This window comes from Chelonoidis abingdonii, chromosome 2, assembly GCF_003597395.2.
Source record: "Chelonoidis abingdonii isolate Lonesome George chromosome 2, CheloAbing_2.0, whole genome shotgun sequence".
NCBI classification, from domain to species: Eukaryota; Metazoa; Chordata; order Testudines; family Testudinidae; genus Chelonoidis; species Chelonoidis abingdonii.
In genome coordinates, this window is record NC_133770.1 from 302,283,244 (window position 1) to 302,305,607 (window position 22,364).

General features: G+C 56.2%; 1 protein-coding gene across 3 annotated transcripts in view; it reads left to right on the forward strand.

Annotated features, from left to right (window-relative positions):
- PARP10 (poly(ADP-ribose) polymerase family member 10) overlaps positions 1-22,208 on the forward strand; it is a 34,573-nt gene extending 12,365 nt beyond the window's left edge. The window contains exons 3-10 of one of the 3 annotated variants that reach the window (XM_032803784.2): positions 11,052-11,285; positions 11,670-12,538; positions 12,968-13,180; positions 13,533-13,662; positions 14,235-15,248; positions 19,993-20,138; positions 20,826-21,000; positions 21,432-22,208. In XM_032803784.2, coding sequence (XP_032659675.1) covers positions 11,052-11,285; positions 11,670-12,538; positions 12,968-13,180; positions 13,533-13,662; positions 14,235-15,248; positions 19,993-20,138; positions 20,826-21,000; positions 21,432-21,742 — 3,092 coding nt within the window. In that variant the 3' untranslated portion in view covers positions 21,743-22,208. The other 2 variants (XM_032803785.2, XM_032803786.1) reach the window with 2 other exon arrangements.
- Positions 22,209-22,364: the final 156 nt, after the last annotated feature.

A 22,364-nucleotide genomic window follows, 5' to 3' on the forward strand; every position in this document is an offset into this window, starting at 1 on the left:
CGTATCCTTAACACTTTTTTTCGTATTCAGCATTTAGGACCAGTGTCTGGTAAAGTAGAGTGAGCGGTCAGCAGCGAGCCAATCTGCTGTGTGAGCCATTTTCATCTCACTAGGGCTGTTACAAGTAGCTTTGCACAGATGCAGGAGGTCTGCCCAAGAGGGTTCATAGTATCGCACACTAACAAAAATTCTCTTCAAAATTTGCTAGGATTTTTCTTGGGGCTTTGGAAAGCCTTTTACACTGAAGGGAGCCCAGTGCAAGTCCAGGTTATAACTCCAAGTGGGACTCCGTCTGGCCCCCAGTATGCAAGGATTCGGAGGGGAAAGCCTAAATATTAAGGCCCAAAGAGCGAGCTTTTACGAGGCAGAAGTGTCCAGAAGGATGGTCCTCGGCAAGTACTGGATGTTCCGGAGGGTCTAACTGGAGATTTCTGGAATTGTCCTGAGCTGGGGGCGTGGATGGGCCGTCTATTGATTGACGCAAGGCTGCCAGGCAAATTAATGCGTCTCTTCATCATCGTCCCCTGAATCTACAAGGGGTTTCTCGTCTTTGTCTCCACCCAAGACAGGAAGTATGAAGGGGGTCGCTTGGAGAACAGGGTGAAAGGGAGCGCTCAGTCTAGTGTGGGAGAGGGGTTTCCAATAAAAGCTTTTAACTTATCATTTGAATCTTTGAGAGAGGCGAGTTTCGATTCTGTCCATCTACGTTTGCCTCTTCCCACATTCCATGAAACAATCTGACCTCGTCCTTGCCATTTACGTTTTAGATTGGCCGAGTTTGTCTTTAGACATCTACTCGATCCTGTGTCCAAGATCCTAACAAGTTGGCCATTTTTTGCTGAAGTTTTGGGATCTCCCTGATTAGCCTAACCATTTTTCCAGAAACTTACAGGAGTCCCAGACCCTTCCTAAAAACATAATGAGCGGAGTTCCTTAGGGAAACTGCCTGGTTTAGACGTCTGTTACCCATACAGGAGGAACTTCACACACATCACACAAGAAGGAAAATTAGAGTTCGTCAGAGCCGATGCCCAGTGCAACACACACAAGGAGCCCCAGGCCTACTGCTCAGTCGCCTTTCTTTCACACTAAGGGTTTTTACCACGGTGCAGTGCGGCTGCGATTGGTGCCAATTTGATTCACTCAGATTGCGGGACAGGAACCCTCTAGTGGCTATCCCCGACGGAGACGGCACCAGACCTAAAGTCCACAGGGAGATGATTGACACAGAAACAGGACAGTCCAGTCCGGACAAAACACAGAAATAATTGCCTGACCAGATTCTGATGTCAGATTCCCGGGGATCCCTCCAGAACAGAGTGGGAACCAACAGTTTCGATGGCGTAGACTTCACTGTGGTCGTGTGGCCTTTCCATTCTAGTGGAGGACCGCTTGGGCCAAGTGCCACAGGTGCCGGCTGCACGGTCGTCCTACAAAAACGGTCAGGAATCACCACAGACCCAGTGAAGACGGTTGCCGTCTCGGTGGAACCTCCAAATTGTCAAAGTTAGAATCAGGACTCACAATTTGTCAGACCACTCTGTTTTTAGCACAGCGCTCCGCAATAACATTTCAGAATAATGTGAAGTGCCATGCAAGCCCAAAACAGTCTTATTTATACAGATAAAAGAGCGAAATATTAAGGGTCTGAGCTATCCACACTTGCTGCTGGATAAAAGAATTGTCATTGTGGGCTCCCCAGATCTTAAGATACCAGCAGCCGAGGAACAGGCACCACCAGAGGTGCATGTTGGAGGCAGGGCCCTTCTGGTTCTGACAACCTCAATTGAGGGAACCGCAGTTGCGGTTTTATGTTCACCAGGCAGCAGGCGTTAGGCTCACTACTGCTGCTTCTTGGGCCTTGCTTTAGGTTGTCGTCTGCTTCTGGCAACCCTTACGAGAGTGTAGATTGTAAGGTATTTCAGGCTGTTCCTCTACGTTGTCTTCTGGAGTCAAAACTGACTGCGTGGTCCTGAGGTGTTGATTGGTTTGCCGGGGAGGGTGTCTTCTTACACTGTGAAGCATGTATCCACGCTGCGATGCCAGATGGCTTAACAGCTGTCTGGGTAGTAAGCAGTACCTGATGAGGACCCTTCCACCGAGGATCCAAGGCATGTTTTCGATGGTGATGCCGTATGTAGACCCAGTCACCTGGCTCAAGGTTGTGGCAGGAGTCAGAGGTGAGTTCCGTCGGCCAGGCGGCCTGAACTTGTGAATGGAAGTGACTTATAGCTTGCATTAATCCCTTGCAATATTGAAGGAACGTACTGTGAGTCAAATTCAAGTCTGGGACTGGAGTAGTGGTAGCCACAGTTCGCATAGGGCGTCCCATAACGATTTCAGAAGGACTCAGTTTATGCCTTTGGGATGGAGTGGATCACATTTCCATAAGGGCTAGCGGTAAAGCTGCTGGCCAGCTTAACCCTGTGGAGTCAAAAATCTTAGCAAGTTTATTCTTAAGTACACCATTTCACCTTTCCACAGCACCTGGAGTTTGTGGGTGGTAGGGACAGTACAGCAGGTGTGTGACATGTAATATAGGATCCAGGTGTTGAACAATTTGTCCGATAAAGTTTGTACCCCGGTCACTGGACAGAGTGGCAGGAATTCCCTTGGCAGGCATAATATGGTTTAACAAACATTTTGCAACGGACAGTGAGTCAGCCTTGCGACGAGGAAAGGCTTCAATCCAACCAGAAAATAAACATACCATAACCAAAATAAATTCAAATTGTTGACACTTAGGCATTTGTACAAAATCAAGTTGCCAATGCAAGAAGGGTGCTTGGGGCAAGCCCCGGAATCCCTGAGCCACTTTTACAGGTTTACCAATATTGTGGCTTTGGCAAGTGGTGCAGGCGGCACAGTGGCGGGCTGCAAAAGAGCTGAAATGGGGAGCCCACCATCCCGCCTTAGTTAGAGCAGAGACCATTCCCTCCTTTCCGACATGCGAAACACCGTGTAGCAGGGCGGCCAGCGATGAGTAGAATGAAAAGGGGCCACAAAGGCACCAGTGGGCGAACGCCAAAGGGAATCAGGATGTAGAGAGCAACCCTGGGCAACCCAGGAGTCTTTTTCGGTTTCTGGGGCAGAGTCCTGGAGCAGGGTGAGGTCAGTGAGGGACGGTGGTGGTATAGAAACAGAGAGGGAACCTAGAAATGCATCTGGGGAAGGTTCTATGGCAGCAGCATGTTTAGCAGAGGCATCAGCAAATGCGTTACCCTTAGCAACATCAGTGTCTGCCATCGAGTGCCAGGGCACTTAACAATAGCCAGGGCAGAGGGAAGTAAAACTGCATACAGGAGAGCAGCGATATAGGGGCCGTTCTTAATAGGGGTACCGGCAGATGTAAGGAAACCCCGAGCTTGCCAGAGGGTGCCAAAGTCATGTACAACCCCAAAAGCATAGCGGGAGTCAGTGTAAATGGTGGGCGGAGCGTCCCTCCGCCAAAAAGCAGGCACGGGTAAGGGCAACTAATTCAGCAACTTGTGCTGAGGTTACAGAAGGTAAAGGCGCAGCTTCTAGGTTTCAGAGAGTGACACTACAGCGTATCCTGCAAGGAGACGACCTTGGTTGTCTCGAAAACAGAACCATCAGTAAACAAAACAAGGTCAGAGTTAGGAGAGGGACATCAGAAAGGTCAGAGCGGGACGGTGATAGCAGAGACAGTTGCAAGGCAGTCGTGAGGATCACCGTCATTAGACAAAGGAAGGAGAGTGGCAGGATTTAACTGAGAACAGCGCTTTATAGTGATATATGAGGCCGACAGCAGTAGAAGTTCATACCTGGTAAGGCGAGCGGAGGAGAGGTGGCTTGTATTGCGTTGTAATAGCAGAGTTTCTACAGAGTGAGGGACCATAAGAGTAAGGGGGGAGCGAAGGACAAGGGATTCAGACATTTCGACTAGGCGTGCTGCGGCAGCCACAGCACGCAGGCAGGGGGGCAGGCCTTGGGCCACAGGGTCCAAAGTGGCAGAGAAATAAGCTACTGGGCGGTTCTTGCCTCCGTGCACCTGAGTGAGAACTCCAAGTGCACATCCAGATTGTTCATGGCAGAAAAGGGTAAAAGGCTTAGAATAGTCTGGCAGCCCTAAAGCGGGGCAGAAGCCAAACTTGTTTGAGGGAAACAAAGGCAGAGTCTGCTTCAGGTGGCCATGGCATGGGATTAGGCACAGACAGCGAGGTGGAGTTTCTTGTAGAGTTTGCAAGGGAGGCATATTGGGGGAATCCATGCCTGCAAAATCCAGCCATGCCCAAAATTTTTCAGACCTGCCTGGCGTGGAGTTGCAAAGTGAGGTCGGGGAAAAGCTAAGGATAGCCTGGACAAAGCGGTGGGGAGGGGAAAGCGTCAGGAACCCTGGGAGAGGAGAACCCAACAGGTATGGACAGAGCTTTGACAGAGCTGTTAGCTTTAGAGCGAGAAGCCTGTGTGACCTTTGTTTGCTTAGGGCAGTAAGGAGCACTAATAGAGTCATTTCTGAGGGCATGTAACGCCGGGGAACGAGAGAAGCAGGTTCATCTACATATTGGACTAGAGTGGACCACCGGATGGGAGGGGGAAACCAAGGTTCATGCTAGGTCTGGGCTAACGCGCTGGGAAGTAAGATGGATTTCCGTATACCCTCCTGAGGGAGCATGGTTCCATGTATTATTGCTGTCCCCTGTAGGGAAAGTAGAGGTCCTGGGGTTCAGGGCGGTGTGAACCAGAACAGAAAAGAAAGCAGAACACAACAACCACAGTTAAAATGAGTTGCAGCTGGTCGGGATAGAAGCCAGATCGTGTTCTGCTGGGTTCGGGACAACAGGCAAGTGGTATGACAATACGATTTAATCGGCTCGAAGGTCCCTGAAACCAAATCGCCATGATGCCATCAGCTTTTCGAATGGGGAGGATAGGAGTGTTACAGGGACTGGAACAGGGAACAATGTTGTACCTTGCTGCAGGGCAGTTTAATGACGGAGCAATGCCAGTCTCCTCCTCAGGGTTTTAAGGTATGGTAGGCGACGAGGGGTTTGGAAGATGGTCACAGTAATGCAGAGCAGGATCAGTATTTAAGCGGCCACCCCTCGGAGGGAGGGTTGCCACAGAGGGATGGGAACTGGACTTAGGTGCTCAAGGGACGGGACCAGTGGGCAACAAGGACCGGGCAGTAGAAGGGACATTCAGGCAGCAGGGAGGCACGAATACTCAGGGAAGACCTGGGGAATTTGTACAATAGACCCATCCAGGGAACAGTATATGGTGCAGCCAAGTTACATAACAGATCCAAACCCAAAAGGTTTACCGGAGTGGCATCAGAGAGAAGGAGAGGCATGATCCGGTCACGAAAGGGGACCACCTGGACCGACAGAGGTTTATGGAAGGGATAAGGGTTGCGATTCCCATTAAATTGCCCACAGTTGGGAACACAACAGGTTTTTCCAGCGGGGAACCTTAGGCAGGTTCGGTAGTACGAACTTTGCATGAGAGCGAAGCTCCCATATCAACAAGGGAAAGGCGGAGAGAAAGATCATTGATAGTTAACACACCACTCACCTGTGGGGAGTGAGAGTATACAGGCTAAATTTCCCCTGAGGATTGCGGCCCGCGTCTTGTCCCGTCATTGTTGTGGGAAAGTAAGGCTGGGGCTGACTGGCTGCAGCTGGCCAGGGGGTTTCTAGTTGTTCACCAGAGTTTACCAGGCCGGCTTGACATTCATTTTCCAGTGTCCGGCTTTTACCGGTAGTATTACAACATCCCCTAACCGAAAATCCCAGTTCCTGTCCCCTCCCACGACACTTCCCCTGTCCCTGGTATTTTCCCGTCCCTGAGTTACTTAAGTTCCCTAGGGATGAACTTCCGTTACCCTCTAAGTATGTGGTGTTTTGTCACCCCCCATGCTCCAGTCTCGTGAGGTAACTGCGCCTCTTACTGCGTCCAATCGTGCATCAATCTACATGCTGAAAGCGATTGTTCTTGCCTTCCTTTCCTCCCAAGCTCCCCAACGTATCGTCGATTTGCTCTTGCCACCTGTCTCGCAATGCCCTCTACGATCTCAGTTCTCCCACCAACACCCTCTATTCGTTATTTAGCACTAGAATTGACCCTAGCAGAGGCAGAGGCCATTAACCAATCACTAGCCAGGCGCGCCCTGTCCCTTTGTATGGTTGCTGTTACCAGGAATGTTGCAGAAAATGTCAGTTCTGCGACAGCGCTGTGATAGTCGCCGGGTTTCTCCCTTGTCGTTGCCTTACAGCCATTTATGCGCCGTCCAGTTGGGTTTTAGGAGTCCATAACCCGAGGGATGGCCTTCCAATAGATTTTTAGCTTTCGGTTCCTTACACTTTTTTCGTATTCACGCATTAGGACTCAGTGTCTGTCAAGTAGTAGACGTGGCGGGTCAGCAGCGAGCCCAATCTGCTGCTGTATGAGGCCATTTTTCATGCTCACTAGGGGCTGTTACAAGTAGCATGTGCACACAGCTGCAGGAGGTCTGCCTCAAGAGGGTTCATAGGTATCGCCACACTAACACACATTCCTCTTCAAATTTGTCTAGGACTTTTCTTGGGCGTTTGGAACAAGCCTCCTATTTACAATTGAAGGAGCCCAGTGCAACGTCAGGGTCTTTATCCAACTCCAAGATGGGGACCTCCCGTCCTGGCCCCACGTTGCAGGATTCGGAGGCGAGCCTACATATTTTAAGACAAGAGCGAGCTTTTACGAGGCAGACATGTGTCCATAGGACCATGGGCCTCGGCACGTACTGCTTGATGATCCGGATGGGTCTGAACTGGCAGCGATTTCTGGAATCTGTTCCTGAGCGGTGGGGGCGGTGAGATGGCCGTCTATTTGATTGCAGCAGAGGGCTGGCCAGGCCAATTAACTGCGTTCTTCATCTCTCGTCCCCGGAATCCGCAAGGGGCTTTTCTTCGTTTTCTTTCTCTACCATATGACAGGGTATGAGGAGGGGTCTGCTGTGAACAGGGATGAAGGGGAGGCGCTCAGTCCTAGTGATGGGAGAGGCGGATTCCAATAAAGCTTTTACTTATCATTGATATCTTTGGATTAGGCGACGTTTCGATTCATGCCATCTACGGATTTGCCTCTATCCCACGCATTGCATGAAACACATCGACGCTCTCTGCTTTTTGCCAATTTAGTTGTTAGATTGGCCGATGTTTGTCTTTTTAGACATCTACTCGATCCTTGTCCGCAAGATCCTAAACAGTCGAGGCCACTGATTTTGTGGACTCTCCTGAGTGATAGCTAAGACCATTTGTTTCCAGAACTACACGGAGTCCAGACCCTTCCTAAATAACATAAAAGAGGCCGGCGTTCCTTGAGCTGGAACTGCCTGGTTTTTAGACGTCTGGTTACCCATACAGGAGGACTTTCACACACCAATCACACAACGAAGGAAATTAGACGTTCTTCAGGCGAGCCTCAGTGCAACACAACAAGGAGCCACAGGCTACTGCCTCAGTCGACAACCTTTCTTTCACACAACGGTTTATACCACAGGTGGCAGTGCAGAGCTGCGATTGTGCAGACTTTGACTTCACTCAGCTGCGGGGACAGGACACCCCTTTAGTCGGCCTTATGCCCCGGACGGAGACGGCACAGCCCGACTCAAACAGTCCACAGGATGAGGATGGATAGACACAGAACACAGGACCAGTCTCAGATCCGGACAAACAACACAGAAATATTGCCTTGACCAGATTCCTGAATGTACAGATCCCGGGATCTCCTACCGAAGACAGCAGTGACACAACCGGTTCGACTGGCGTAGACTCACTTGGTGGTCGTGTGCCTTTTCATTCTAGTGGAGGACCGCTGGGCCAGAGTGCCAGGTGCCTGGCTGCCACCGGTCGTCCTATCAAACTGTCGGATTCACACAGCGCCCAGTGGACAGACCGGTTGCCGTTCTTCCGTGGATACCTCCAACATTGGTCAAAAGTTGAACTCAGGACTCTCCAATTTGTGGCAGACGCACTCTGCTTTGTTAGCACAGCGGCTCGCCAATACATTCAGATATGTGAGTGGCCCATGCCAGGCCCAAACAGTCTTATTTATACAGATAAAGAGCGAGATATTAGACAAAGGGCCAAAGACGACAAAACAGTACAAATCTCCACCTGGGGCACCAGCCTGCACTACCTACTTTCTACTACTGTTCACGATCAGAGGCTAATACTTCATCAATTGCACCTTACAATGGTGCAATTGTATCTATGTTAAATGTGTTACTCCTGACACCTGATTGCAACATTCCAAACACATTTTGCTTAAAGGTACAGACATTTCTTTAATCCTTTCTATGTCTTAACTATAATTCATTCTACTTTCCACGCTCTATATACAGATCCATGTCTCTCGCCCTCTCGATCTTGGATACTGTGTGCAATGTGGTTGCTCCATCTTGTCACGGAGTCCCGCGGGCGATAGCTTCTGGAATGCTCCCCAAAAGCCATGGCAGGACTTTTGGGGAGGCCTCCTCTCCCTTGGAGCAGACTGTCTTCGGGCAGAAGAGCTCACACCGGCTTCAGCTTCCTGGGTCTGACCTTGGAGCATTCAGGCATCCTCTATGCCTGCCTCCGTGGCGCTTCCGCACACGCGCACCTACCCAGCGGCGGTCCTGGGGAACGCCACAGGGTCCCTCACCCGCCCTTGCAGTCAGACGTGGACTCTCAGCCCAGCCAGTAAAACAGAGGGTTTATTCGATGACAACGGAACCAGGGGTCTTAAACATGAGCTTATAGGGTACAGTGAACGGGACCCTCGCCTGGGTTCACATTTCTGGGGCCAGGTGAGCCAGACCCCCACCTCTGCCCTCAGCCAGCTCCAGACACAACCCCCCCAGCCCCTCTTCCTCTGCTCACGCTCCTTTCCTGGGGCCAAGGACGTCACCTGATCCCTTTGTCTATCCAACATCTTCCAACCTTCAGTTGGCACCTTTGCAGAGGAGGGGCCCAGGCCATCAGTTGCTAGGAGACAGAGTGCCAGGCATTTAGGTGCACTGGCCCTTTGCTCTGCAGCAATCACACACCCTTATCCCACCACCTAGATATTAAGAACTGCCTAGGGGACACTGAGGCACCAACACAGTATTCAGAGCAACATTAAGAACATTCCCAGTTCGTCACACATCTCAAAAAAGATATATTGGAATTGGAAAAAGTACAGACAAGGGCACTAAAACGATTAGGGGTATAGAACAGCTTCCATATGCAGAGAGATTAAAAAGACAGGGACTTTTCCCCTTGGAAAAGAGACAACTAAAGGGGGGATATGATAGAGGTCTATAAAATCATGAGTAGTGTGGAGAAAGTAAATAAGGAAGTGTTATTTACTCCTTATAACACAAGAACTTGGGGTCACCAAATGTAATTAATGAGCAGCAAGTATAGAACAAACAAAAGGAAGTATTTCTTAACACAACACACAATCAACCTGTGGCACTCCTTGACAGAGGATGGTGTGAAGGCCAAGACTATAACAGGTTTAAGAAAAGGAACAAGATAAGTTCATGGAGGATAGGTCCCTCAGTTGCTATTTTGGTCAATTTCACTGTCAACATTTTTAAAATAGTAAATTTCATGATTTCAGCTATTTAAATCTGAAACATCACTGTGTTGTAACTGTAGAGATCCTGACCCAAAAGGGGCTTGTGGAGGGGTCACAAGGAGGTCGCGATATTGCCACCTTTGCTTCTGCGCTGCTGCTGACAGTGGAACTGCCTTCAGAATTGGGCAATGGGAAAGCGGCAGCTGCTGGCCAGGAGCCCAGCTCTGAAGGCAGGATACTGGCTAGATGGAACCTTGGTCTGACCTTACATTCAGGTTTTTAGGTTTTTAATATGTTTTGTTGAACCTGGTCAGGAGTTTTCAGTCAATGATTTTCCATTGGAAAATTCACTTTCTACAAAATCGTTTTCTGTTGGAAAATGGTTCCCAGCTCTGCTTCTCCCCCTCTCCTCAGAAGCCCGGGGTGCGTCACTGTGCGGTGGCTGGCCACTGAGCTACCCAAAGCCAGGCACCACAGAAAGACTCCAAAATATGTAGAAAACCCCAATGGAAATGTCCTTTTGACTTGTTCCGAAGCAAAGGGGGGTGCTCCTGCTCGATGGAAAGCTCCAGCTTTGGGCCATTCTGAGTCTTTGGGAGGTTGTGGGGGTTCCCGAGGAAAGGGATTTGGGTTTCCAGCCGGCTCTGCGAACCACAGGTGAGCAGCGTGGTGGCGTGACCTGCCCAAACCCGGCGAGCTCAGGAAGGATGGCCAAGTCCAGGGATAAAGGGATTCCCACTTGGGATCGTTCATGCTGGAGGGGAGGTTCAGCATTTGGCCCTGGGGTTTAAGCCATCACTGTTTTGCTAGCCCGCAGGCTGATCCCTAATGAGGGGACAGCTTGTCTCCCATCTACACCTGTGGTGTTCTTGCACCTTCTTCTGCAGCACCTGGGGCTGCCACTTCAGAGCCAGGGGCCCCGGGGAGCTGTACCTTGGCTCTGACCCTCTCTGCCTATTCCTCTGTTCACCCACCCCAGGCGAATGGCTTAGAAACTAAACCGGTGATGGGTGTGCGCCCTTCCCAGCGCTGTTGGCTCCTGTGTGTCTTACCATCACCTGAGCAGGCTGGTCTCTGCCGCTGTGCTCCCCTGCTCCCTCAGCCTCTCTGGGGAAGCCTGGGATGGGCACCCGCTGCTGACTGGAGCCTGCCCTCTCCAGGCGCTGGGTGGCTTGGTCCCTCCTGACTCAGGAGTGCCTGGTGCTCGCAGCTCCTGGGAAGCGGGTAGCAGAACTGGGAGCTTGCAGCACCTCTGCTCTGCTCATGGCCAGGCTCAGCTGTCCTGACCAAGCATTCCTGATCTCAGAAAGTAAATGGGGTGACCTAGAGTCTGCAGCTGCTGCCCCACAGCCCCTTTCCCCAGCAGATCCCTCTGGGAGCCCTGACGGGGCTCTCTCCCCACTCTGCCCTTGCCAAGTCTGTGATATGGGGGTGTCTCTTTCCCTCTGCCCTTGGCTGGCTGGCTGGGCTGGCGGTGGCAGGCTCACTCTTCTTTGCCTTGGCAGAGCTCCTGGGCATGGAGGAGCATGTGCGCCGGCGGCCACTGGACGGGATGCCGCTGTCCGTGGAGTGGGTGCAGCAGACAGACAGTGTGCTGGTGCGGAGCCGGGGCGCCGGGCTGAGCAGGGACCTACTGGAGCTCTACTTTGAGAACAAGCGGAGCGGTGGGGGCAGCGTGCAGGCCGTGAGGGTGCTGGCAGGGGGCAGGGCAGCTGTCATCTCCTTCCAGGACCGGGCAGGTGCGTGGGGCTGGGGCAGGGTGGGATCAGCGGTCAGCTGTCTGCTGGGGCTCCGGGGTTGGAGGGCTCCTGGAGGCTGGTCCAGGTGAGGCGTTGAGGGGGGGGTCTGCTGTGAATGCAGGTGGGTGCTTCCAGCCTGACAGTGACACACGGCCCAGCTCACACAGACCTTTCAGAGCTGCAGGCAGAGAGGCAGGAGACCACTGCTGCTGGCCCCAGCACATGGTCCGGAGCCCCCCTCTGGGGCAGGGGCAGGGAGCAGAGCCGGGTCTGGCTGTGGTTGCTGGGGCAGTGGGCATGGCACCCCTCCCTGCATGGTCTGGATGCGTCTGTCTTCTCAGGCAGTTCTCACTCAAACCCATGTGCCTGTTCACTGCCCTGCAGCTGTGCAGCGGGTGCTGGAGAAGCCCCACAGGCTCCAGGAGAGAGACCTGGACCTCTCCCCGTACTACGACTTCCTGGAGCCCCCTGACTGCCCCCCGGAGGAGGGAGCTGAGGCCCATTCAGGGGAGGCTGCAGCACTGGATGGCGGGCCCCAGGCGATCTGTGTGAGAATTGAGGACGCCGCGAAGCGGCAGCTGCTGGAGTCCAGCAGGGCCCTTCCAGAGCTGCAGGCTGCCTTCCCGGAGCTGACGTTGCGGCTGGAGGAGAATTGGGCCTGGATCTCGGGCGGGGACGCAGCCCGGCGGCAGCAGCTGCAGGAGCGGCTCCTGGACACCGTGCAGGGGATGGCCCAGGAGCTCCTGCCGCTCCCGGCCCAGACCCTCAGCTTTCTGCAGCGCAGCGATGTGCGGGAGGAGGTGCAGCAGCTGCTGGCCAGCCAGGACTTGCTGGCCTGCTACTCACCCAGCGGGAGCGCGCTGAGTGTGACGGCGCTGAGCCCTGTGGCCGCCCACCAGGCCAGCTCCTCGCTGAGCGCGGCCCTGAGCCCCTTCTGCCTGGCGGTGTCAGCACAGCACCTGCACGCCCTGGGCTCGCCGCGCTGGCAGCAGCTCCAGGCCTCGCTGCGCTGCTGCACCGTGTGCCTGGCCCCCGGCGGCGAGCACCTGCAGGCCCTGACGCTACATGGCCTGGAGCAGGAGAACAGGGAGAAGCTACAGGGGTTCCTGCAGGATGCCGCCCTGGACGAGAGCCTGGTGTCCATGGAGCCGGGGATGCTGCGCTACCTGCAGCTCTACTACCAGGAGCTGCTGGCTGGCATCGCTGAGGTCATGCTCCTGCCGCTGGAGGGCACTGACGTCACCGGCTTCAGGGTGAGCAGCTGGCCTCCCGGGGCGGTGTCGGCGGGCGGGGTGGCCTTGGGCCCCCATGGCCATTTCTGGGCAGCCTGCATGCTCCTGCCCCACTGCCCCGTGGGGCTCATTTAGGGCAATGCAGCCTGCGGGGACTACAGGTCCCAGTAGCCAGTGCAGGCAGGTCATGTGTCATGATAGCACTGCATTCTGGGAGCTGTAGTCTGCACCATGCTGGATTGAGGGGGCAGAGGTTGCAGTCAGCTTCATTCACTGTGACACCCGCCCCCGGCCGCCCAACAGTCGTGTTCCCAACCCCGACATCCCGCATGCTGGGGTTGAGGGGGTGGCTGGCAATGCGCATGTCGTTCCTCCTCCTCTTCATGTCCCACGGGGCTGGAGGGGGGTGGCAGAGTCTGCCAGTGCCTCACGCCATCTCTTGTGTTACAGCTGAGTGGGAAGGCGGGCGCGTGCCGGGCAGCGGCAGAGTTCCTGCAGAGCCTGCTGGGCACCATCAGCTGCCAGCCAGTGACCCTGCGGCACCCTGGCATCGCTCGCTTCCTGTTGGACGAACGAGGCCAGAGCATCCTCCGGGAGCTGGAGAGCCGCTTCCAGTGCGTGATTGGGCTGGAGCAGGTCCACTGGAGCCCCCCATACGCACAGGTACGGCAGCGGCTTGGGGGACGGAGATCCGGCTGGGACCCAGAATGGGCACAGCTGCTCCTCCACCCTTCCTGCCAGGCTCAGTGCTGGCCCATTGGGATGGGTGGGCAGCCACCAGCAGGTGGGTGAACTGGACATTGGGTCTGGAGAGGGGTGTGCAGCTGTGGGATGACACAGGTCTCTAGGGGAGCCTGCAGGCAGGCGTGGGGGGGCAGCCAGATGTGGGCGGATAGAGAGCCGGGGGTGGGGAAGCTGGCCCGGGCAGAGGCTGTTGGTGGTTGGGTGCTGGCAGGGAGCCAAGTCCCTGGCTGGCATCTGTGGCGCTGACTTCTGTCCTTTTTGCCTGTCTCAGCAGGACCTGGAGCTGCCTGAGGAGCCTGTTCCTCTGAGCTGCCGCCGAGACTCCCTGCCCACTGCCCAGCTGCCCACTCGCCTGGAGCTGCCCGACGGCGACACCAGTGACTGGTGCATCACCAACATAGGTAGGGCCGCTCCTGTGAGATTCGGACCCCCAGCGGGCTCTGTCCTGTGCCTGGGGGAGGGGACAGGGGCTAGAACCCAGAGACGGGGCAGGCGGCCGGCCCTCCTTCTCCCTGCTGGAGCCCTGGGTAAAGGCCCAGAACTTCCTGGCTCTGGGCTGGAATGAGGGGTGGGGTAGCACTGTTCAGGGGCCCGATCCTGCAGTCCCAGCCCCGCTTAAGGGAATGCTGAGTGCCAGGGTGGCAGCACCATTCCCCTGCGCTTGCTGCGTGAGCACAACACTGCTGTGGCAGCTGGCAGCTTGTTGGCGCTTCTCAGCCCACAGTACAGAACCCGGCTCTGGCCCCACTGCCGGGGCGGTGGCAGGGGGCAGCCTGGCCGTGCCCTGGGGTACTGGCTGCTGCAGGAGGAGTTGCCATTTGGCCTCCCCCTCCTGTCCGGCCTGATAAAACTTCCACCTGCTCACTGTGCAGAATGGGCAGTGGCTAGGCCCTGTCTCTGTCCTCCGCTCCCCCAGCACCGGGGCTGCCCCGAGAGTTGGGCATGGCCTGTCTGACCTGCTGCTCTCCTGCAGAGGAGATCAAAGGCCTGCTGGCCTCCCTGGAGCCCGGAGATGTGGCGGGGGCTGCCCAGCTGGCCGCCCCTGCTGCCGGGGAGGTCCCGAACTCAGCAGCAACCAGCCTTGAGGAGGAGGAGGATCTGTACACCATGGGAGAGCCTAGCACCCCCGCGGGGCAGGAGGAGGAGGTGGTGCCTGCAGGGCATGGCGAGGAGCGGAGGGGCCTGGCAGATGGTGACGAGGAGGAGGAGAAGCTGCCCTGTGCCGCTCAGTCTGAGTGCAGCATGGAGGAGGAGGCGCAGCTGCTGCTGGCCATCCAGCAGTCCATGGACAGCCAGCGGTGGGAAGAGGAGGAGCTGCAGCGCGCCACAGAGCTGTCCCTGCGCTCCTACGAGCAGGAGCAGCACCAGGCCCCGACACAGCCCGCAGCTGACTGCAGCCTGCAGGCTGCCTTGGTGGAGTCCCTGGAGGAGGCGCTGTGTGTGGCCGGTTCCGCCCAGCTCACCATCTACTCAGCCTATGAGCAGGATATCAGCGTGCTGCCGGGGCAGCTGGAACAGGCGCTGCGGGAGCAGCAGTGCCAGGAGAAGGTGGTGAGCGAGGCTCTGCGGGCTCTGCCCTTACGCTGCCGTGGGTACCTGGCCCAGCTGCAGCGCCAGCACGCTGTGCGCATCTCCCTGCAGGATGCCACAGCCACCATACACGGCTTTGCCGACTACACAGCCCGTGCTGCCCGCGACCTCACCCGGCTCCTCACCCACCTGCTGCAAATCCAGCGTCCGCTCGGGGAGCCAGCTGCGCGCTGGGTGCGCTGGGAGCCCCCTGGCACTGCCACCCCCTACTCCTCGGAAGCCAGCACCCTGTTGGAGCAGGCCTGGCGCCAGCAGCAGAAGCGGCTGGATGTGCTCTTTGATGGCAGGCCCTTCACCATAGACTTTGAGCGCATGGAGGAGTACGACATTGGCGGTGCCTGCACCCTGCCCATCTCGCGCACCGAGCCCCCGGCCCCAGAGAACAGCCGCCCTGCAGGTGCGTGCTCCCAGCCCCGCTGCTGCTGCCTCCAGCCCTGGGGGGCTCAGCTCTGTCCCATGGGGCCTGCCCTGGGTAGTTTTCTAGCTGTCGTGCAGGCAGCCAGGGCTTGGCAGCTGGTGGGTCCCAGTGGGCTGGAGTCAGGGTTCCAGGCAGGTAGTCCAGTCTGAGCTCCTGTGTTGTCCCCCGCCCCTGGCGTGCTAGCCCAGCACCTGGAAAGAGAGCAGGGACACAGGAGACCTGGCTGGCATGTGCCACAGGCAGCGAACACCGAGCAGCACTGGTGCCCAAGGCCCTACTATGGCAGGGGAAGGGCAAAGTGAGAGACCCCCCCAGGTAATCCTGGCAAGGGACCACACGCTGCAGGAGAAGGCAAAACGCCTCTGGTTCCTGCCTGTCTGAGCCAGGGAAATTCCCTCCCAACCCATCCGTCACCCCTGGGCATGTGAGCTAGAACTAGCCAGCCAAGAGCCTGCAGGCTGCTCGGAGCCCCCTCAGAGCCCTGGCCCATCCCGTCCAATGGCCCAGCTCCAGCCGGGGCCACCCCGATGCTTTGGAGGACAGAGCTGATAAAACCCAGACTATCCTGGGGGAGGGAACCTGTCCTGACCCTGAGGTGACCCCTGAGGAACATGAGACAAACTGGAGTGAGCCCCGCCCCCACCAGCACAGCCACCCCTTTGTCCCGTCCAGTTCTCTGGAGACTCTCAGCTGTTGGCCCCACAGCTCTCGCTGGGAGGCTGCTCCAGAATCTCCCCCCTCGAATGCTCAGAAACCTAATTTGTTCCTGGCCTGTTTCTCCCCACTTGTTCTTGTGCCAACGTTGTCCTTTAGCTTCACCAGCTCTTTGCCCTGCTTAACTTTTCCCTGATACATTTATGCAGAGCAATACCTGGCCAGAGAAGCCAACATCTGCTCCCATCAGACCGGCCCTCCATGGCTCCTCTCTGCCTCGGTCCTGAGCATGGGGTCCAGTGTCCAACCCACGTCTCCCCCAGGCCTCACTTGATGGCAGTAGCGCTGTGTCTCGGCTGGAAATGCCTTGTCCGCGACATCCGTGGCCTGCGTTTCCCTGTTTCACAGCCCACGATGCTGGTGGCTTGTAGGCATCCTGTGCTCAGCCCCCAGCCCAGGTCTCTCCTCTGTCATGGCCAGCTGATGAGCCCCTGGCCTGGAGCAAGAATTCTTACCGTTAGACCCTAAATGCCGGCCCTGCACCTCGTACTATTGAATTTCATCCCATTCCTGTCGCTCTGGATCTTCCTGGAAATTCTTCCCATCTCCCCCTGCCCCCCCGGATTGGCCAGGCCTCTCAGCTTCCCATCAGCCCATTTCGTTCGCATGCTCCTGCTACTGTATGAGACTGGGCCCCAGACCGATCCTCGAGAACCTCCCTGCGGGATGATAGTTCATCTTGCAGCACAGCCCTCCCCACTGTACCGGGCTCATCCTGAGCCCCAGCTTCCCGAGTTTAACTCCCTTTCCTGTGTCAAAGGCTGCACTGAAATCCCTGTGCATCACATCTGCCATATTCCCCTCTGAGCAACGCTGTTATTTTCTCAAGGAAGGAACAAGGGAGTCTGGCCTGGGCTGCCTTAGTAAACCTGGCTGTGTTACAGCCCCTGTACCACTGGCCTGCAGGAATTTCATTCTGCTTTCCTCCCCCGTTCATTCTAAAGCCTGGTGTGCTCCCGTGGTCAGACTAACAGCTCTGGCATTGCCTGGGTCGCCTTTCTCCCCTTTCTTAAATACCTGCACGACATCAGCTGTTCTCCAGGCACATGGTCCCACCCCCATTGCTGGAATTCTTCCCAAGCCTTGCAGATTCCTGGGCCGGTTCTTTCAGCACTCTGGGCCCCGGAGCTGAGCACATTAAACCCTGGAAGATTTTCTTCCATCTCAGCTGTCGGAAATTCCTTTTATGCTGCCATCCAGCCTCATGGGCATAGTCCCTGTTACCGTCCGGATTGAAAACCTAGCCACGATGTTCAGTTAGCTTTGGGCCATAGCTTGAGTGTCTTGAATCTCCTTCCCATCCCCACCCTTCCTTATTGATGGGACTGAAAAACCCTCTGTGTGTGTGAATGTCCTTGGCAAGAGCTAATTCAGCTTGACTTCCAGCACTCCTCCCTTTATCCCTACTCCTCCCACCCCCCCAATGTGCTGTTCTTTGCTCTTCTACTTCCCCGAGACACTCTGCTGTCTCCTAACAACCCTGTGAGGTGGGTCTGGAGTCCTTCCCTACAACCTCTTCCCCTTACTAGGGATGCCAGTTGCAGACGGTTTTGTAGAGTGATGAGAAGAAATTCCAAGCTGCGGCGGCATTTATTTCCTTGATCTCTTCAGTCCAGCTGACTTTGCTAATGAACTCCCTTTGTTTTCCACAGTCTGTCTTTCGGAAATCAAAACCCAGAGCTGATGGCCTTGTTTTGATTTGGTTTAAGTTAAACGGAAAGTTCATCAGCACGTGACCCCTGGATCCGAGGTTCTTTTCCTATGCCCAGCTCTTCTCTGATGCCCTCGCTGCTTACCAAAATGGAAGGCAAAATTGCATCACCTCTTGTTGGTTCAATGACGATTAGATGTAGAAATCTGTCATCTATCACATCCAGGAATAAGTGGGACGGACCTACCAGTGTTAAGAACATAACAGCCAGACTGGATCAGACCCATGGTCCATCGAGCCCAGAGGCCAGTGCCAGGAGCTTCAGGGGGAATGATCAGAATGGCAATTGTTGAGTGATCCATCCCCTGTCATCCAGTCCCAACTTGTCAGAGGTTTAGGGACACCCAGAGTAGGAGGTTGGCTGTTGGCCAGGAGGGTCAGAGATTCATCGATGGACCTGTCCTCCAGGAACTTACCTAGTTCTTTTTTGAACCCAGTTATATTTTGGCCTTCCCCACATCCCCTGGCAGAGAGTTCCACAGGTTGACGGTGCGGTGGGTGAAGAAGTACTGCCTTTGGTTTGTTTGTGTTACTACCATTTAGTCTCCAGTTTATATATGGGAAGTTTGTCCCTCCCCATGAGACAATTCCTGAGAGTGTTTCTCTCTGATGATATTAACGAGCTCTCTGTCCAAGTCGAGGGCTGATCCTAGGGCTCTATAGCAGATCCGTAGCACTGTCCCCACAGACCCTCTTTCACAATCCCCTGCCCAAAGTGATTTGGACCCAAACAACCTCAGTTTTGTCCACACTGTCATTTCGTCTTTCGTTGCAGCTCCATTGCTGTACAACGCTACTCCATCCCCTCGGCCTTCCTTTCCTTGCTCCGAAAGAGCCCAGACCCGTCAGTGCTTGTGTTCCACCCACCCCTGAGCGCGATCCCCCTGTGGTTCTGTAATTCCCAGGGTGATCGCCTGCATCAGCAGTTCCAGAGCCTCCATTTTATTGCCCAGCCTTCTTGCATTTGTGTACAAGCATCTCAGCTGCGTCCCTTGGGCCTTCCCAGTTTCCTAGCCAGGGTCCTTTTGCTCACTGGAACACCTGCCTGACTGCTACTCCGGTCTGCGTGCTGGCCGTTCTCTTCCCCAGCCTGTACTAGAGCCGCCTCCTGCACTGAAGCCAGGCATGGAGATCTCCCGGGTCTGTCCAAGCGTCCTCCCCTTGCTGTGTAGCTGGAAACCCTTCTCCTCAGTTGTGGAGATGCCTCTCTGCACATCCTGCTCCTTTGAGGCCACGGCAGCTCTGTCAGCCTTGCTGGCCTCGTGTGTGCAAAAACCTCTGGAGTTTATTTGGTGGCTCCACGACTCTTTTCTTCTTTGTAAATATAAAAGGGGGGGTGGCCCTTTGTCCCTCTGATGAAGGAGTTGCCACCCTGAAAAGGCAGAGAACCCTGGGCTAGATTGTAATGGTCCCTTCTGCACTCCATGTGTGACCCCAGTGCATCGCTAGGGGGCGCTTGTCACGGAGTCCCCGGATGCTCTGGAACTGCTCCCACAAAGCCAGGCAGGACTTTGGGGAGCCCCCTCTCCCTTTGAGCAGACTGTCTGCAGGGCAGGAAGCTCACACGGCTTCACCTCCTGGGTCTCTCCTTGGAGCATTCAGCATCCTCTACCCCTCCGTGCGCTTTCCACAGTGAGTCTGCCCAGGCTGGGTCCTGGGAAAGCCACAGGGTCCTGCACCCCCACTTCGCAGTCAGACGTGACTCTCAGCCAGCCAGTAAAACAGAGGTTTATTGATGACAGGGACACGGTCTAAAACAGAGCTTGTTGGTCCAGCGAATGGGACCCCTCGGCTGGGTCCATTCTGGGGCCCAGCGAGCCAGACACCCCCATCTGCCCTCACTTCCCGTCCCCAGCCAGCTCCCAAGTGAAACCCCCTCCAGCCCCTCCTTCTCTGCTGAGTTCCTATCCCAGGCCAGGAGGTCACCTGATCTCTTTGTTCACCTTTAGCCATCTCCTTGAAGGGGGGAAGGGCCCTGGCCATTTGTTGCCAGGAGACAGAGTGTCGGCCATTTATGCTCAATGGAAACTTAAGAAATGCATAGGGGAAACTGAGGCGCGCACACACAGCATTCAGAGAAAACATTAAGAACAGTCCCACTTCGTCACAGCGCTGTGCAACAGGCAGTGGGTTGGGGGCTCGATATGGGATGCCTGCCCTATTACCCCAGTGTGGTGCCAGGGGAGCTGTGCTGCAGGGGCTAAGTAGGGGGCGCTGACCCAATGCTGTGCAGAGGGGTGGGTCTGGTATCCACCTGGTGGGTGACGTTCTGTTCTCCACCCACCCCACCCCCCTCAGCCACGGAAGAGAAGGGCCTCGAGGTGGACCTGGACGAGGACGTGAAGCTGGTGCCACTGGCCCAGGGCTCAGAGGAGTTCCGTGACACCGTACGCCAGTTCTACGACACACTGGAGGACTTCCACAACAAGATTCGCATTGTGAAGGTACACGGGGCGGCAGAGCTGGGCTGATTCCTCTGCCCACCCCTGCGGCCATGGCTATGCCGGGGGCTGGCTGTCGGATTTCGTTTGCACATGTCCCCTTGTGAACTGGTGCACAAGGAGTGGATGGGAGAACATTTATTCCACATATCGAGGGGACGCTGCTGCAGCCTGATCCCCATTGGTCACCAGACGGGTGGGTGCTGGGGTTTGCCCATCTCACACAGGCCCCTGGCAGGCTGTGGTACAGAGAGTTCCAGACTGACTAAGGTGGACTCTTCAGGCAAGCACTGTTACCCTGTGGGACTCCCTGCTACTTGATGCTGGTGCAGTTTTGTTCCGAAAGGATGGGCCGTGCCTGGGACCTTACTCCCCATGGTTCTGTGTGCGCCCCCTTCTGGCTGTGCCAGTGCCTGGGAGGCAGCCTGGTACCCCAGCACTCTCTGGCTGTTTTAGGGGTGTTCCCCGCTCTCACCACTGTTCTGGGAGTCTGGGGCAGGGCCCGCCTGAGCCTGAGTGTGAGCTGGTACCACCCTCCACCCAGACTCGGGAGCTGCTGGCCATGCTGGGGGAGCCCATGGACCCCGCATGGTGCGTTATCCCCTCACTGTCTACTAGGGGCGCCTGTCCCTCCCCATGGCACAGGGGCTGGTCTGGCTGGGCCCTGGCTGACCTGTGTCCCTGCGGCAGGTGGAAAAGCTGATCCACCCACTGCTGTACAAGCAGTACCAGCTGAAGAAGGCCTGCATGGAGAAGGCATGCGGCCACGAGGCTGTGGAGCGGCTCCTCTTCCACGGCACCACGGAGGAAGCCAGCCGCGAGATCTGCCAGCACGGCTTCAACCGCAGCTTCTGCGGCAAGAACGGTGAGCGGAGGGGGGCGGGAGTGGGAGCAGTACAGGGAGGGGCCAGGCCCATGTGGAACTTGGGGGCTCCAAGACATCTCCATGCACCGGAGGGAACTGATGTCTCTGGAAGTCACTCCCTGCTCCAGCCCTGAACACTTCTCCCAGAGTGGGGCATAGAACCCAGGAGTCCTGGCTCCCAGCCCCTCTGCTCTAACCACTAGACCCCCTCCCCTCCCCTCCCCTCCCCTCCCAGAGCTGGGGACAGATTCCAGGAGTCCTGGCTCCCAGCCCCCCTGTAACCACTGGGCCTCACTCCTCTCCCAGATCTGAGGTAGAACCCAGGTGTCCTGGTGCAGGTGGCAGCCTGCCCCCTATCCAGGCTGTGCTGTGGGTGCTGTAGCCCAGAGCCTGCTGTGCTAACCCTGCGCCCTCTGCCTCCTCCTCTCCAGCCACACTCTACGGGCACGGGGTCTACTTTGCGGTGAATGCCGTGTTGTCGGTGCAGGAGCAGTACTCCCCACGCAGCGCCGACGGCAACAAATACGTCTTTGTGGCCAAGACCCTGACTGGGGACTACACGGCGGGCAGCCGGGACATACGGGCGCCGCCCCTGAAGGAGGCAGCTGAGGCCCCGCTGCGCTATGACAGTGTGGTTGACAACCCCAAGAAGCCGGCCATCTTCGTCATCTTCAATGACACGCAGGCCTATCCGCAGTACCTCATCACCTGCCAGCTGTCCAAGCTTCTGGCGCCACGCTGAGCCGCTGGGTGTGGGCTGGGTCACCCTGCCCCAGCTCATAGCCTGCCATGTGCCCCTCTGTGCCTGTGGCTCTCAACCTCAAGCAGGCTGCCCTGCCCTGCCCTGGGCCAGCATGGCTGGGAGGGGAGAACATGCCTGCGCTGGGCTCCACAGCTGAGCTCCACAGCTGAGCTGTGCCCTGTGGAGAGGCCAGGCATCTGTCCCTGCCCAGTGAGTTCCTTTTGGACAGCCAGGGCCACGCGGCTCAACAGGAAGCTGGGCTGCTCTGGGTCCCCAGGACCCATTGCATGGCAGGGAGCCCCCAGTTCCCAGCCTCTCGGACATTGTATAGTCCCTCTGCCCATTGCCCGTGTACAGCGTCCAGGGGCCAGTGCCACGGCTCTGTCAGGGGGCAGGACCAGGAGCTGAATCCCACAAGTCATGGAGAGCCCTGGAAACTGGACCCAGAATAAAGAGTCAGACAGCAGCCTGAGCCTCTCCCTCTGTGTCTCTGAGCTCCGGGGGGGTGGGGTCTTGGCGGGGGCGGGGGTCACTCCTTGGAGCATCTATGTGCTGTTGGGCTCTGCTGTTTGGGGATAAGAGCCTTCTGCTGCCAGCACCTGGAGTTGCACTGGGGGTGGGG